Here is a 16,193-nt window from a genome sequence, read left to right as displayed (position 1 = left end):
AAGAGTTGGTGACGCTTCGCCCGCGCCTTGCGGAGGAAGCAACGGTTGGCCTTCATCTTCGATTCCGGCTGGATGGAATTGAGGATGGCTTGCTGCTCCGCCGTCTCCTATCTGCTTGGGTGACCCCGTACTCCGCTTGTGTGTCACCAATGCCGAATCTGGTAGCCGGAGGTGCTGGATCCGCCTCAACTTCCTCCCTCCCCCCTCCACGTGCGCTTTCTGACGCTTGCTCCTCCTCCTCCTCTTCATGCTCCAGAGAGTTCGGAGGCAGGTCAGCTGCAATCCAAGCGGCATGTTGGCCCTGAATCTTCTCTAGGAGCTGCAACCGGCACTCCGGGGTGAGCATGACATAGATGATGCTATGTTGTTGGCCCATGGCTATGGACGAACAACGGGCTCCGAGCTATGAGCGGATGGGGGTGGCGGCGCAGAGGGGAGAAAAATGAAAGTGACTAGGATTGGAAGTCGCCAACCGGCTTATTAGCTGCATTTGCTTCCTTTGGGCAGCGTGCTGGAGCGTCCTCCTCACTAGATCACCGGGCAACGATGAGTGTTCGGTGGGTCCTCACATTAGTCTGATGTGGTAGGCGTGTTTAGGTCTTCCTATATTCGCGTCGGACATGAGCTGAATACGTAGGGTGTTGGTCAACTCATACATGTAGAGCCGATACGAGAGGTATGGCTGGGTCAAAAGTGTGTGACCGACCACTGATCCAAATTAATTTTTCTAGGGATCGAATGTATAGTCAAACTTGGCATACTAGTGTGTCCACGTCTGTTTCTCTATCGGGGTGGGAAAACGCGAAAATGATAGCAGTACCGCGATGTTTCCGTATCCGTTTTCGCGTCGAGAAGATATGAAAACGATATATGCGTCCTCACTTTTACTAGTAGAGCCAAAGCGGAGGAGGAAGAAACCTCTCATATCAAAACCCTAAGCAGGTCGGCGGCGGCGGCGCAAGCATCCCCTACTCACCCCAGGCCCAGCCTCTCCCCTCCCATCCTTCCCCAACATGCTCCCCCAGATGCGCCCCCTCCCTTCCCGCCCAGCCATCCACGCCGTCCACCGGCGCACCTCCCCCGCGCCGCCCTCTATCGGCGGACTTGGGCAGCATGGCCGAGTGGCCCTCGTGAGGACGACCAAGGCCGTGGTATGCCGCTCCGTCGCCAGCCCGGCAGCGAATCAGGGGGCGCCAGCGGTGGAGAGGCCTTGGAAGCTTAGCGACGCTCGCCTCGTTCTCGAGGACGGCTCCGTGTGGAATGCTAAATCCTTCGGTGCTTCCGGGACTCAAGTAGGCGAGGTGGTTTTCAATACCTCATTGACAGGGTAATAAAATCCATTCTTTTCTTACTTCTTCAGATACCGTGTTTAGCTGCCCCTTCAGTATGCTTATGAAATCAAACCACTATTTATTTACTTATTACTCCTCCGAGCATGACCACTGTATTGTGATGGTGCTACTTGTAGTGATACCAGCTTATGAACGTCCCAGTGATTTATCTTTCCTGTCTTGCTCTAATTTCTAAATTCCATTCCTAGCCAATCGCTTTAGGATTTGTCTCAGTATGCTCTCAAATTTTCTGCAACTTCTTTCGTGTCAGATATGTGACTCTTTCATGTGTGACAAATGAACACAGGTACCAGGAGATTTTGACTGATCCTAGCTACGCCGGTCAGTTTGTTTTGATGACCAACCCTCATATTGGGAACACCGGCGTTAACTCTGGTATATGCAGTTTCTTTACCCAAGAAACAGAATCTAATACTCTATAATAATTAACGATGAATATTATTTGGACTCTCTTGTAGGTGACGAAGAATCCATAAAATGCTTCCTTGGTGGCTTAATCATAAGGAACCTAAGTATATGGTAATACTTTTTTGTTTTGGATAGGATGAAAAGTTTAAGGGCACTATATTTTTCACTTACACAATCACATTACTGTTTCTTTCTTCTAGTACTTCCAACTGGAGGTGCACAGAAACACTTGATGAATATTTGAGAAAGAGGAACATTATGGGCATATGTAAGTATAACATCATTGAGTCTTGCTTCTAATTCAAATTACTCCATTCACGGAAGCTGACTTTTTTAACACTCCGCAGATGATGTGGACACACGTGCAATAACACGCAGGTTAAGAGAAGATGGCAGTCTCATTGGTGTTCTAAGTACCGACCAGTCTCTCAAAGACGAGGAATTGTTGGAAATGGCCAAAAATTGGAAAATTGTTGGTATGTTAAGCTTCCTATAAGCTATAACAATGTTATTAAAGTAATGTCTATCCATTAGTATTCTACATAAGAAATCCATTCTAGAAAAATATACAACTAGATTAGCTCTTCATAGATAAACTTTGTTTTTTATTGCTATGGACTTACGGTTATCTGAAAAATATTTTTAATTTCTACTATTTTCATCTTGGTCCTATTGAGTCTTAATTATTGGATCTTGCAATAAGTTCTTTAAACAGTTATGAAGCTGATAGTGTTTCATTGGTTGGATTTCATGCATTCTGTACTTGTTTGAGATGTGAAGAAATTAGCTTTGTGATACGAGGGATTTTCCTCTGCATTGTTATTATGTTAGAGTTTCTTCACACATTGTATGCATGCTGCTGTTTGATGTTTAAATACTACTATTGATGATTTTTGTTGCACATCATGAAACTTTGGTGCTGCTTTCCTGCAGGTGTTGATTTGATAAGTGATGTTACATGTGATGCTCCATATGAATGGGTAGACAAGACCGGTTCAGGATGGGAGTTCAACGACAATCAGTCAAGTGAAACTTTTCATGTCAGTATCACTCATGTTTTTAGTGGTATTCAAGAAAAAACTTGTATCTTACCACTTACATTTTTTCCCAATTATATAGGTCGTTGTGTATGATTTTGGAGTGAAGCATAACATTTTGAGACGCCTGGCATCATATGGATGCAAAATAACTGTTGTTCCAGCAAGCTGGCCTGCTTCGGATGTACTTAATTTGAAGCCTGATGGTGTTCTTTTTAGTAATGGCCCTGGTGACCCAGCTGCAGTTCCATATGCCGTGAAAACAGTACAAGAAATAGTAGGGAAGGTTCCAGTATTTGGTATCTGCATGGGCCATCAATTGATCGGGCAGGCTCTTGGTGGAAAGACGTTTAAAATGAAATTTGGTCATCACGGAGGAAACCATCCAGTTCGTGACAACAGGACCGGACGTGTAGACATCAGTGCACAGGTTTGTCAGTTTTTTCTTGAGATGGTCAGAAAGTATATAACTTTGATAGTTCGTGTTTTCTGGTAGGTCATGTTACTTAGTGCTGAGTATGTGTCGTGGGTCTCCTAGTTAACTTAAACGTGTACTAAGTTAGCTTCATGTCATAGCCAAGCAACTCTGCTCTTTACCTCATCTTTGGGCTTAGACTTTTATCTTAGGCAGTAGGCACCTTACTACATGGACTATAAGACATTAAAGCTAGTACATGGACTGTGAAGACCATAGTTTTGTGAATGCTGAAAGACTAAGTTTATATGGAAAAAAAGCCTTATAAGATTTCTGACAAGCAATCTTATTGGGCTTAGATTCGTGAAGTTAAAATCCAGTTGACTGGTTTCTGGATGTTTGTCATTTTTTTGACATAGTAATGATCTTCATTCTATGACTTGTGCCTTCTCTGTTTCACGAGGGTTTGCACAGTTAATTTTTGTTGTTATTTTTTACTCCCTCCGTCCCATAATATAAGAGCGTTTTTTACACTAACCATGATATTTTTTTGAAGTTATCTATGGTCAAAGCTCAAAGGATTTGATTGTAGTGGGTATAATATATGGGTGTAATTGGCTTTAAGGCATTATTCTTGATCAAAACGTTGAAACTATCATTGTCAGTTTACAAGCATAGATTGTCAGTTTACCCCGCCCATTTTGCTTATCTTTTCAGTTAGTTTACTTGCCTTGTTTACTAGTATATTTTGCCAAATTGTAGTGATAGTCAGGTATGCGTAACTTTGGTAAGTCTAAGCCGCCTGCTTGAACCTATTTGCTTGGGTTTTGGTCTAGGGACTATGAAAGCCAGCATGAGGCCATCTGTGCAAGTTTTATACATTTTTTTGAACTTCAAGTTATATATTTCTGAAGATTTGTAGGTTAGTTTGGTTATTCATTACAAATTGTACTGGTGTTTAAGCAGCAGTGATAGTAAGTTATGATTATAAGCTGGTACCATTTTGTGTTGTTTCATTAGCTTATTGACAAGAATGACACTTTTTTTTGTCGTTTTTGAATAACTAGTGCATATGAATTGCTGTAACATTTGATTTGGTATGCAGAACCATAACTATGCTGTGGACCCTAAATCGCTCCCGGAAGGAGTACAAGTAACACACATCAACCTAAATGACCAGAGCTGTGCTGGTCTTGTGTTCCCCAAGATGAAGCTTATGTCTCTCCAGTACCATCCGGAGTCCTCCCCAGGGCCCCATGACTCAGACTTGGGTATGTATAACTTCTTGGCTACTGCATGCACGCAAAACAGTTTTTCGGAAGACAAATTATTAGTTCCATTATTAATGCGGTTGTGGATATGACTCTGCCGTTTTAACTCTTTTGGCGTTGCAGCATTTGGTGAATTTGTGGAGCTGATGAAGAACAACAGATTGTGAGTGGAAGAAAGGTTGGGAAGCTTGGTGAGCATCATGAGTTGCGAAACTTGTACTCGGTTGGGTTTGTTGTTGGACCGACGCAGCGAGCTCCGAGGAGTTTGTATTTTTCTTGTTGATTTATCTTATCAGCTGACCAAACCTATAAAGTAACTAGTGGTATTGTACTATTTTGTTGGAGTTTAAAGAATAAAATCCTTTGAGCTGTTGTATTGTACTGTGCTTATTCTATTTCTGTTTGTGACGTCGGTATGAAATCCGTCTCCTTTGCTTTGCAGTAGAAAAGAAGAAAACAGAATTCCCTAGGACTAGTTTCCAGTTGAGCTCCTGAGTTGACAATACATACATCTCTCTTACTGTTAAGCCCTTAAACCGATGAAATATGGAGTAGGAGGTAATGTGGCGTGAGTTCTCATTGATTTTACAGATTCAAGGAAAGAAGCTGATAAAAGTGGAAGGGCAGCAGGCGAAATGAGCTTATAGGTCTTGGAGGCAGCTGGTCGGAGGTGCACTATTGGATTTTTAGCACGACACGTGACTAAGGATTGGATTTTTAACTCAGAGCACTCTACTGACTTGCGGAACAAATCATCCAACTCGTTGATGAAAATTTTAACTTCGATGTCCGATGACATTGAGGCTAATTAATTCGCCTGGAATGAGATTTCTGTATTCTTCACTCGCAAAAGAAATAGGTTCGATTGAGTATAGACACGAAGACTTCAATCTTAGCTCTTAATAGTACGGTCTGATGTGACTACAATAAAAAAAATGAAACTAATAAACAAAATTCTACACCGCGTCTTCATATTCCTCGACGGGCATTCTGAATTCTTCAATTGTTTCACATAATTTTTAGGGGCCATGACTCTTTGGTTAAACCAAATCTTCAGGGATTTTCATTCGTGTATACTCACAAACACATGGATTCCTTAATTGCTTTATCATTAATCATCCAAATTCCAGAACATCAAAACATTTACAAAACCCACAAAATGAACAATAGCATATTCCATTCGATTCAAAACATTTGAAGCTCTAGGATTGTCCTAAGTCAAACATCTATAGGTTCAATCAAGTTAATAGAAAAATATATTAACATCTACTGCACCAAATTAGTCTCATTAGATTCATCACAGTGATATTTCTTAGTATATATATATTTGATGTTGCGGATATTAGTAAAACTTTCTATGAACTTGTCAAACCTGAGGAAGTTTGATTTTGGACAAAACTAAAACTTCAAATATTTTGAAATGAAAGAAGTACCCAACAAAATAAGTAAATATCAATTGTTTCTTCATAAATTAGAATAACCCCCGGCCTCTGCTGCACAACCAATTGCGGTACTCTAGGTAATCCACTCGAAGAATTCTTTCGTTGGAGAAACAACGATGGCAGTCTTTTTGTCGGAAGGCAACCGTTGCACTCTAGGTCATGACTTTTTATGAGATTTTGATTAATAAGAACAATAGAATACTGAATATTTTGGGATCTACAATATGTGCACATTAGGTGGTGCCACAATATGCTAGTTCATTTGATATGAAACCAGGTATAACTGGTAGTACATCACATTTGCATGGTCTATTAGCTGACAACATACTTCATTTGAACAACCAAATGTTGATGGCAGAGTGAGGCTTGAATCAGATATTTCACTTTTCCCAAGGAAACGCGTTTAATAGGGTGTGAGTGGGACAATGATTATATGATCACAAACCGTTCCCTAATGGACCCTGTTACCGGTGGCATCTATCCCTTGTTGATCAGCAGAAATGAGGCGCCGATTCAAGTGGTTTATTAGAAGGAACAAATGACAGCAAGACTAGAGCTAGATAGTGCAATCGATATTTGTTTTTTGGTGTTCGCTATATAATGGTTAAATTCTCTTTAAGAAAAAAAATGATACTATACATTAAAGAAATATATATTTCATTCCTTAACCTTTTCCAAAATATAAAAATGGTCCCTCAACTTGAAAACCGGCAAATCTTACTCCCTAATTGAAACCAGATAAGTTTAGTCCCTCCTGCTTCTTCGGGTGGTTTCCTACCAACATGGAGTCGTATGCTCAAATGTCTTAGGTGCTTTCAAATTTTCGTCAAAAAATATTATCCGATGAGCTCTACACGTGAGAAAAAAAAATTAGCGTTCAATACTTTGAGAAGTGAAATCGTTTTGTTGTGCAGAGCTCCTCGAATGTTTTTTCTGCATGAAATCTTGCAAGCACCTACAAAGTTTGAGCATATTAGATGTCTCAAAATTTCAGATTTAGTGTTCTATTTTTTTAAATTACCGTTCACGAGGGTGTAGGGACACCCGGAAGCAGCTTTGGCCACCTTGATCGTGCCTAGGGTGCCGGCCCATTAGCTCGCGTGCCCAACACGTCTTAGGCCCCGCCCGACACATGTTTTAACGAGTCATACCTCGCACGCGACATGCCTGGGCCATGCCAGGGCTGCGAGGCTAGGCCCGCATACTGGCACGACCCGACATTTTTTTCCAAAATTAATTTTATATATAGGCCCAAAAACATGTGGCTTTTTTTTTTGACATGCCAAAAACATGTGGCTAATAAGGGATAAACGGGCCATAGGCCCAACACCTTTAACTAATGTGCTGGGCCTGGACCTGGAACTGCTGCACGCGTGTTGTCACGGCACGGCCCGTTTATAAACGGGCTGCCGTGGGCCATGCCAGGCACGCTTAATAGGAGCCAGGCTGTGCCGGCCCACTTGGCCAGGTCTGCTCGGGAGTTAAAAACCCACTCTCTCCCCAAGCCCTAAGGCTCCACGCTCCCCCTCCCCGCCGCCTCCGCACTCTGCCGCCGCAGCCGCAGCCGCAGCCGCAGCCATGGGTGAGCCCCGCCGTCTCCCAGCTCCTCTTACTCCCGCAACCTCGCCCGTTTGCCTTCTCGCACGTGTTATTGCGCGCTCGTTTTGATGGATTCGTGGTGGCAGGCGCGTACAAGTTCGTGTCGGAGCTATGGAGGAGGAAGCAGTCGGACGTGATGAGGTTCGTGCAGCGCGTGCGTTGCTGGGAGTACAGGCAGCAGCCGGCCATCGTGCGCATCACCAGGCCCACCCGCCCCGACAGGGCTCGCCGTCTCGGCTTCAAGGCCAAGCAGGTTCGCTTCCCCTCCTAGATCCGATCCTCCCTTGTGTTCCTTGTGCGATGCCATGGCTGGGTACATGTATCTCTGTGATTGCTGGCCTAGGTCGAGTAGTTTTCTTCGTCTGGTGGTTCGTTGTGCGGGGAAAATGCGCCTTTTCTGTCTTGTCAATGCTAGGTTTAGTTTTAGTTGATGGAAGTTCTTTTCCATTTTTCTGCAATAAACTGCAGTTAGGTTTTTGGAACAGATCTGAACTTAGTCCAGTCATGATGCCACCAACACATGTTTGTAAAATACACGACGAGGCATTATCTGGTTGTCTCTTGTGTTATCTAACGATTTTACAAGTTCTAACCGCTTGTGTTCATTGCCCGGTTGTTTCTGAGTAGTAATTTGGACCATGCTATCCAGTTTGTAATCTGAAACTTATGTACTGCGGACATAGTTAAGTGCATCATTTATGTCTAAATTCTTGCCTTCTTTCATTGTTGGATGCCTGTTTCTATGCGAGCCTTGCATGCTGAAGCATGTTCATTGGACATATACACAGTTAGTTCCTTATGTTTATAGATTGGATTGAGGGTTTAATTGGTAGTATTGGATGCTTTAGTAAAATGTTAATTGCCCATTAAGCATTGCTGCATAGCTTATGGCTTTAGGTCCACTAATTGCTGCATGTCTTTGTTTGTAATTTTTGTTGCTTCAGTTTGTGCAGCTATCTTATTCTGCACTCCTTTCTCCACAATATAATTGTTTCCCTTTGCTTACCATATGTTCCTTGTGTCCAGGGGTATGTGGTCTACCGTATCCGTGTCAGGCGTGGTGGCAGGAAGAGGCCAGTGCCCAAGGGTATTGTCTATGGTAAGCCCAAGCACCAGGGTATTACCCAGCTCAAGTTCCAGAGGAACAAGAGGTCTGTTGCTGAAGAAAGAGCTGGGCGCAGGCTGGGTGGTCTTCGTGTGCTCAACTCCTACTGGGTGAATGAGGTATATACTTGTTAGTTGCTATGATGTGTGGAAATAAATGGCTGGGAATCCTCAAGTCTGATATTCACTAACTTTCTGCTTGTGCGTTTCTTGTTCTGTAGGACTCTACCTACAAGTACTTTGAGGTCATCCTTGTTGATGTTGCTCACAGTGCTGTCCGCAATGACCCAAGGATCAACTGGCTCTGCAAGCCCGTGCACAAGCACCGTGAGCTTCGTGGCCTAACGTCGGCCGGAAAGAAGTTCCGTGGTCTGCGTGGCAAGGGCCACCGCCACCACAAGAACAGGCCCTCAAGGAGAGCCACCTGGAAGCGCAACCAGACCGTCTCCCTCCGCCGCTACCGTTAAACTGCCCTATGCACACCTTGATAGTATTTGTCTGAGCCATCAGATTTTGCTACCTTTGTATGGAGACTCCTTGAAGCTCGTGCTTAGAACCTTTATGTCGACGCATATCTGTTGAACTATTTGCTATTTGCCTGTGTTACCAGAACAACGAATGGGTTAGTAATCGTATGCTCTGTGCTATGCTGTCATATGTTTGGTCGTTCACCTTATAATGTTATGGTGTTTTTCATCTCTTTACATATTGGAGATTCTTCCATTGCTTGTTGTTATCTGGGTGATATTGCTTGCTACTGGTTTTATCTTAAATGTTGGTTTGCAAATTTTTAGAGTTTGCTGTTATGCAATTCATTGTGGCTCAAGTATGACAGTTATTTTTTTTGAAATTCTGCTAATTCTTTCGGGTTTCTTTGAGCCACTTGACAGCGGATGTGCTCGTGTCCACCCAAATCTTAGTGAGATGACTTCGGGGCTAGCCAACGTAAAGATAGTTTTTCATTTCGGAAGAGACAATACAACCTGTCATCTTCACTTAGATAAGTACTCAACTCAAATGCGAATATCCAATTATCCATTTCTGAGCCGGGCTCATTTGCACCCGGTGTACAGAGGTAATCCCGTTTTCTAGTTGTACATTAGAGGGAAAATCTGTCCAGCCTATTCGGATTCGTGAGCTTTGCCTAAACACAAGTCACGCTCAGTTTTGCTTAGTCGAGTGATCATGAAAGATTTTAATCATAAATTTGCACCTTACTCATGTGTGGGGAACTTTTTGTGATGACATTTCAATATGGTTTCTTTGGCAGAAAGAGCATAACTCCCCATTTCATCAAAGAAACCGAAAACTACAAGGGTCGTTCAGATCCAAGGTGTAAGGGCATCTCCAACGTCGAACCTCAAACCAGATCCAAGGTGTAAGGGCATCTCCAACGTCGAACCTCAAACCGCGTGATCCAAATGTATTTTGCCATCCAACGTGGGTCTAGATTGATCTGATGACCGGTCTTTTCCTCGTAAATCGGAAACATACTGACAGGGGGGATGGGGGGGGGGGGGGGGGGGGGGGGGCTTTTGCGCGTGTCCATATCGCTGCAATGCCCGCTTCTAACTGGCCCACCCAAAACCCCCTCCCTCATCGGCGCGCATTCTCGGGTCTTTTCCTCATAAATCAGAAACATACTGTTGCGTGTGTCCATATCGCTGCAACGCCCGCTCATCGGCGCACATTCCCGATTGAAACAGTCAACGCCGCTTCAGAACACCAGTGCCGTATTCATGTTGGCTCAGAGCAACACGACCTCATACTAGCGCTCCGGCAATAAAGCAGCGCACTCACCTAGAACGCCGCCCGTGCCGCTTCTCGATGCACGTGAACAACAACTCATTGTTTGGCCTCCCTACACTAAACATGTGCGGTTGCCGAGGAACCTACTCCGGCGCCATCCGTCTGTCTGCCACCACCATTAACCACCCTCGCTTGCCCTGCCATTCGCCGGTTATTTAAGCTCCAACTCCAGCCCCGGCTATAGCTGCATCCATCCTCCTTAGCTTCCTTTCTCCTCTCCGCACCATGCCTGCCATGGCCTTCTTGAGCTCCAAAGCCATTTGGGACAGCCTCTCATCCGAGCAGAAGACGGAGATCGCCGCAATTGCGGTGGACAGGCGGACGGAGGTCGACATTGCGGATGTCCCAATGAAGGGCACGACCAACAAGGAGTTGGTGGCACCCTCCTCGCCAGTCCATGCCGGCATCACCATGGGTGAGGCCCGTGCTCACTACACCGAAATGATGTTGGCTGAGCGGGAACCGCGTTCGGACAGGCGCAAGCCGACCAATAGTACAACCTCTACCTCCTCGACGAGCACCGGCGTGCGGAGGAGCAACTCGCCAACGGCATGATGATCGCGCAGGACATGGATGTGGCCGAGTAGGAGGCGCTGGTCAACTCCTATCGCCCAACTCCGTCATGCCGCGCCCGGCCGCCACGACCATGAAGCCGACACGTGTCGCCGGCAGCGAGAAAGAGTAGAGCATGGGAGGTCTCCAGTGCTGAGATCCCAGAAAGGCCACTGCTCTTTTGCTCCCGCTGAAGCCAAGTTTAGCGGGCTCATCATCATCGACCGATTAGCCGTTGCAGGCTGCGGAAGCGGAGCTTCAGTTCCCAGTGCTCATGGCCTGCCGAACATGAGGAACGGGCGCCGTTAGTCAATTAGGCTAGGTTTAGAGTCTGATATAGTTTAAATATGTCAAAAACCATCCGGTTTTATGAAAAATTATCCAAGCACAAATGTATATCGTCTAAGTTGTTTAAATATGCATCAAATTTGTTTAATTTTATTAAATTTCGATCTAAAAGCAACTGGACATATGTGGCTTGCTTTGAATGGCCGACTACACGCAGACCGGTTCCCTCTGATCGGCGAGGAACGAATGGGGTGACCGATTTGCAGGTCGAGGTGGGAGATGTCGTGATCTCATCAGCAAAAACACAAAGCATTGGGTTCGGGCGTCCGGCAATACATGCCATAGCAGAGCCTAAAGAAACTTTTCATCTACACGAGGCTCGTAAGAAACAAGGAACAGACCAAGAGACAAAAACAAAAACAAGGATTCCATAGAAATCGATGCACGCATAATGATCCCTTCTTTAAGTGACCGTTTAAAATCTAAGCACAAGGAGGGGAATCATTCGGTTCTTTCATAAAATATTGCGCGAAGAAATCCCATGTAAAATAATAATTGAACGTGGTTTATACTCCTTGTCCTAGGAATTAATAAACGGAGTAAAACTTGCCAGTGTCCAACAGCTGGCTAGTCTCCCGAGCAGCCCCCTCCTCCGAAGCCCGAGTCCCCTCCTCCCGAGCCCCACGACGAGGAGCTTTCCCCGCCCCAGAAGCCCCCCGACGACGGCGAGGACACGTCCAACTCTGCCGCCGCAGACGCACGGGAGGTGGAGGAGGAGCCCGCAGTAGAGTCTGGTCCGGTGGAAGGAGGCCTGTCGTCGTCCAACATCATCATCATCCAAGCAGAATCACCAGAATCACCGGCGTGGCCTCGAGAGATGCCATGTCTGAGAGAGAGGAGCGCGCGAGCAAGTGAAACAATCAATCAAGATGCCGGCAAGTTTTTTTTAGTATACTTGATTAATGAGATTAGCCATAGGAGGTTAATCGATGAGTTTTGCTAACCTTTCTTGGTTGCGTCGTCGCCGTGCTGCATCTGACTCGTCGTTCTTCTCGTCGACATGACGCTTCTCGAACTGCATGTACACGCAGGCACCGACAAATTAAATTCGATGCCGCCATTATGTAGTCAATGAAGGTGCAGAAGATTTATTGTCCCCGCAAAGTAGAAACGCGCATAAGATTACGTAAACTTGTGAGATCTGCGAAGTCGCGAGCGTGTCTTTTGCGTAATTGTTCGCCTACATCTTAATCTCACCACCTGCTTCTCCTTGATAAGCCAATGCGAATTCGAGGTGATGCATGCGCGCAGCTAATATTTTGGGACGTACGTACCCGGCCGGCGGCGGTGTTGCTGCCGAAGGAAACGGCCGACGCGGGGCGAGCAGGAAGCCTCAGGCTTGCCGATCGCCGGAGCGCGAGGCCAGCAACGGCAGATCGCAGCATCGGCGTCGCCATTGCCGATCGGATCTCCCCTCGGTCGGTTAGTGTTCTGCAGCAACCGGCAGACGGTAGACGCCTTCTATCTATTTACTTGGAGCAGGGAGGAAGGCGGCACGCACGAATGCCTGTTGATCAAGAAAGAAAAGCGAGCCCCACTGCCCTTGTTCTGCCGGGACACTGCCCAGGAGTTTTTTTTTTTTGGCACGAGCGCGCGTCCCTGACTCACTGCTAGCTCTACAGCTCTCGGTACACATGTTAATCGGTCCCTAATCAGATATAAGCATAATCACCAGCTGACGAGCATCTAATATTGCTCATCTGCACTCTAGCTACATTACATACTCTATATAGATAGTTTTAGGGTGTGTCTAGGGCACATCTAGATGTGTTTTAGTTATTGCACATCTAAATGAGTGAATCAAGCATAAAGAGAAAAAAAGAGAGAAAGAAAATATTCACACGAATCTCAATGTAAGATCAAAACATATGATTTAGATGTGCAATACTTATGGCACATCTAGATGTGCTTTAGCAAAACTGCATAACATAACACATCAAGCATTCATACTGGCTCTCATATATTAAGGCTCCGGCAGATAGATGGCACTATAGTAAGTAGTAGCATGTAGCTAGACAGACATCGTCTCTCGCAAAAGAAGAAGAAGACAGACATCGTCCATCCTCTTCTCCACATATTATTATCACCATCTTTCGAAATACATGGATGGTTACGAAAAAAGCAACATCCTCAGATAGGTCACATGCATCCTTAGTTCCATATAACATTACATAGAATAAACAGTACTACTTATATGCTAGATCAAACCAAGGCCAGAAATTAAGATCCACACAAGTTGGATGGGTAGCTTCTATGTGGCCTGAAGCAGCTCTAGTACCTACAAGACAAGAAAGCAGCCAGGAAGCGAACACCAATTAATCCCTCAGCGACCAACCTAGTATGGTTTATTTTGAACAAGGGGAATTCAGTTGCCCACAAGAAACATTTTGTTATATTGTTATTACCTCCTTTTTATTCTATGCCTGAACCCTGTTTTGGATGTCGAAGCAGGCCACCACCTTTGCTGCAGCCAATCTTTTTACCCAAGCGTGTCTTGAAATTAATAACGACTTCGTACTGAGCCCCCAATATACGAAGCCGTTTCAACCAGAAGAACTTCTTGGCCAGTTCATGCGTCTCCACTGTTTTCTCCACAAACACTTTCTTCACATGCGTTGAGAATTGCTCCCTGGATTTCTTATCAATATGAGGTGATCGCAGCACGGTGTATAAGGACCGCGATTCAGGCAACCCGACCTTATGCATTTACGGCGCAAGATCCTTCAGATTGTTCTTCTGGTTATTGAAAGATTTCAGAATTATGCGTATCTTGGCAGGTGACTTGTGGGTCCTCGGGGACACATCTTCCTTGGTCTCCTCAATAGGCTTGCCAAGCTACAACAATTAACAAACTTGACATTATAAATTACAACAAAAGGAGTAGCAAACGTCTAGATCTGTAGCCTTCTTCTAATATCATCTCCTTCGACAAGATATATGAATGGACTTGCAGTGAAGTAACAAAAAAATCTGGGAAATGTTGTACACACACTTCTAGTATTGCTCTACCTATCTTTCAGAACTCGTTTTAACATACAACATTTTGTTGGGGAGAAAGTTTAAATACAATCAATGTAGGTGTAACAGAAACGAGAAATTCCAGACAGAGGTAATTAGTGGATTGCATGAAGATTGCACTATAGGCCTACAAAACATCTCCATCATATTACCCTAATTGATCGTATTAATTTCAGTTCGCAAATGCCTACTGTTTTAGTTTGGGCGGCCTTGTTCTGTCATTGCTGTAAATGTCTACAAACATGCAGGAGCTGTGTTGTTTCAATTCTTTGCACAAATAAAGTAGTTGTCATGTGCTAGTGGGCCATATGCTATAGGTCACTGCTAATCTTAACCAAACAAAAGACCGTTCAAGGAGGCTGAAAATGATTAATGAATTAAACAGAGAGACCCAAAAAGATACAGTACAATAGAAATCAATAGGGTATTAATTCCATAGGTGAGGAAATATTGAAAGAGGCTAAATCAAGCAGAGTAGGGCCGTTTCTTCTAGATCAAAATTGACATTAGCAGAAGAAGGAATAAATTCCTTCAGATCGACTGCCATTGCTCTGCCCCCCCCCCCCCAATGTAGGTCGCGACCAGATCTCTAGCAAAGTAAAGCTCCCTAAGAATTAGGGCAATTATAATGAGGAGAGAGCCTAGCTTAGGTTCTGAACTGGTTTCCCTTGTAAGCTAGCCCGACTCATATGGAAATCCGAATGGCGATGAATCCAGTCTAATACGTACGTATTGCAGTTCAGTTCTTCAGTCAAGCATCTGATTTGAGCTGGCTAATAGCTGAGTATGATCTTGATGCGGAATGAAAGAGTCAATTCGAGGTAAAAGCACGTACCATAGAGTTGGTGTCACTGGATCCAGGCTGGCTGCCGTAGCTGAATAAGCGAGAGGCCGCCGCCATCGCAGCAGCAGGCGGAGTTGCCGGCCGTCGGAGGAGCGGGAGGCAAGCGGCGGGGTTGCCGTATCCAGCGCTGCCCAAGAAGCGCGAGACCGCGGCCTCTGGTGGAGATGCCGACCGGCGGAGCGCGAGGCTGGCGGCGTACCGGAGGATCGCCATCGTCAGGGAGCGTCTCTCTCGAACCCTACTGCCATTTCTTTGGATGGAGAGAGATCGGGCTTGGATTCGGGGTTGGGTGTGCTGCATGTATTGGGCTTCTTAGTGGTGGGCTTATTGGGTTGCTCGTGCTAGGCCTTTGTCACAAGAGCAGAAAAGGCCTAATGCTCAAAGAAAAGGAGAGCAGAAAAGGCCTAACACAAGAGGGCTTATTGATATTTCAGATGGAGAGGGCTTTGTCACAGAGAAGGAGATGTGCGGCGCCGGTCGCCGGATCTGTTCAACGAAAGGGAGAAGGGAGGTGCGGCGCCGGGCATGGTGGCGGAGGACACAGGGGAATATATCAGGTGATACCATGTGTTAGGTGATACCATGATACGGGCTTCTGGAAACCGTTGGATCTCAGATCCGACGGCTCCCCGAAGTTCTTGAGCATTTTGCAAAAAAGTCATTCGGGAGTCTCAAAATTTCGCGTAGGTACAATAGACTTTCGGGAGCCGTCGGATCTGAGATCCAACGGCCCAGAAGCCCATATCATGGTATCACCTAAGTGTGGGTAGCACCTGATATTTTCCCGAGGACACAGAGCTCTTGGAAGAGGGAGCACGGGTGAGGAATAGATTTTCTTTTGAGAGGTGGGTGAGGAATAGATGGGGAGAGAACACGGGAGCGGAGAGCTGGGGGAGAGATAGGCTGCACTAGGCGGTGCTAGCAGCAAGGTCCAAGGTGCACCGGGGGTGGAGCCAGAGGTGGGCTTGTTTCCATCTAAGTCCTGCTGAATCGG

The 16,193-nt window shown here is 45.4% G+C and overlaps 3 protein-coding genes across 3 annotated transcripts; 2 read left to right on the top strand and 1 right to left on the bottom strand.

Annotated features, from left to right (window-relative positions):
- Positions 1–886: 886 nt before the first annotated feature.
- On the top strand, positions 887–4,859 carry LOC125508780 (carbamoyl-phosphate synthase small chain, chloroplastic-like). Its single transcript, XM_048673575.1, has 9 exons — positions 887–1,327; positions 1,639–1,727; positions 1,811–1,871; positions 1,961–2,028; positions 2,108–2,236; positions 2,694–2,800; positions 2,880–3,227; positions 4,318–4,483; positions 4,607–4,859. Exons 1-9 carry the CDS (start codon positions 1,014–1,016, stop codon positions 4,648–4,650), a joined length of 1,326 nt encoding a protein of 441 aa, XP_048529532.1. The 5' UTR covers positions 887–1,013; the 3' UTR covers positions 4,651–4,859.
- A 2,513-nt stretch (positions 4,860–7,372) lies between these two features.
- On the top strand, positions 7,373–9,332 carry LOC125508776 (60S ribosomal protein L15-2). Its single transcript, XM_048673572.1, has 4 exons — positions 7,373–7,507; positions 7,611–7,777; positions 8,551–8,748; positions 8,850–9,332. Exons 1-4 carry the CDS (start codon positions 7,504–7,506, stop codon positions 9,093–9,095), a joined length of 615 nt encoding a protein of 204 aa, XP_048529529.1. The 5' UTR covers positions 7,373–7,503; the 3' UTR covers positions 9,096–9,332.
- Positions 9,333–11,899: 2,567 nt separating this feature from the next.
- Positions 11,900–12,815, bottom strand: LOC125508777 (zinc finger protein AEBP2-like). Its single transcript, XM_048673573.1, has 3 exons — positions 12,612–12,815; positions 12,282–12,352; positions 11,900–12,163 (listed from the first exon to the last, which is right to left on the bottom strand). The coding sequence occupies exons 1-3, from the start codon at positions 12,732–12,734 to the stop codon at positions 11,905–11,907; spliced, it is 453 nt and encodes a 150-aa protein (XP_048529530.1). The 5' UTR covers positions 12,735–12,815; the 3' UTR covers positions 11,900–11,904.
- Between the last annotated feature and the right edge of the window lie 3,378 nt (positions 12,816–16,193).

Source organism: Triticum urartu, chromosome 5, assembly GCF_003073215.2.
Source record: "Triticum urartu cultivar G1812 chromosome 5, Tu2.1, whole genome shotgun sequence".
Taxonomy (NCBI): domain Eukaryota; kingdom Viridiplantae; phylum Streptophyta; class Magnoliopsida; order Poales; family Poaceae; genus Triticum; species Triticum urartu.
Note: the sequence above shows the minus strand (reverse complement) of the source record. Positions and strands in the feature narration are given on the sequence as shown.

Bases quoted from the DNA above. Each gene is read 5' to 3' on its own strand.
- LOC125508780 (XM_048673575.1), top strand. From the start codon at position 1,014: ATGCTCCCCCAGATGCGCCCCCTCCCTTCCCGCCCAGCCATCCACGCC. The intron at 1,728-1,810 runs GTATATGCAGTT...ACTCTCTTGTAG, and splicing joins GAACACCGGCGTTAACTCTG to GTGACGAAGAATCCATAAAA. The intron at 2,029-2,107 runs GTAAGTATAACA...AACACTCCGCAG, and splicing joins GAGGAACATTATGGGCATAT to ATGATGTGGACACACGTGCA.
- LOC125508776 (XM_048673572.1), top strand. The intron at 7,778-8,550 runs GTTCGCTTCCCC...CCTTGTGTCCAG, and splicing joins TCGGCTTCAAGGCCAAGCAG to GGGTATGTGGTCTACCGTAT. The intron at 8,749-8,849 runs GTATATACTTGT...CTTGTTCTGTAG, and splicing joins ACTCCTACTGGGTGAATGAG to GACTCTACCTACAAGTACTT.
- LOC125508777 (XM_048673573.1), bottom strand. From the start codon at position 12,734: ATGGCGACGCCGATGCTGCGATCTGCCGTTGCTGGCCTCGCGCTCCGG. The intron at 12,353-12,611 runs GTACGTACGTCC...GTGTACATGCAG, and splicing joins GCAACACCGCCGCCGGCCGG to TTCGAGAAGCGTCATGTCGA. The intron at 12,164-12,281 runs GTTAGCAAAACT...CCTCTCTCTCAG, and splicing joins CGACGACGCAACCAAGAAAG to ACATGGCATCTCTCGAGGCC.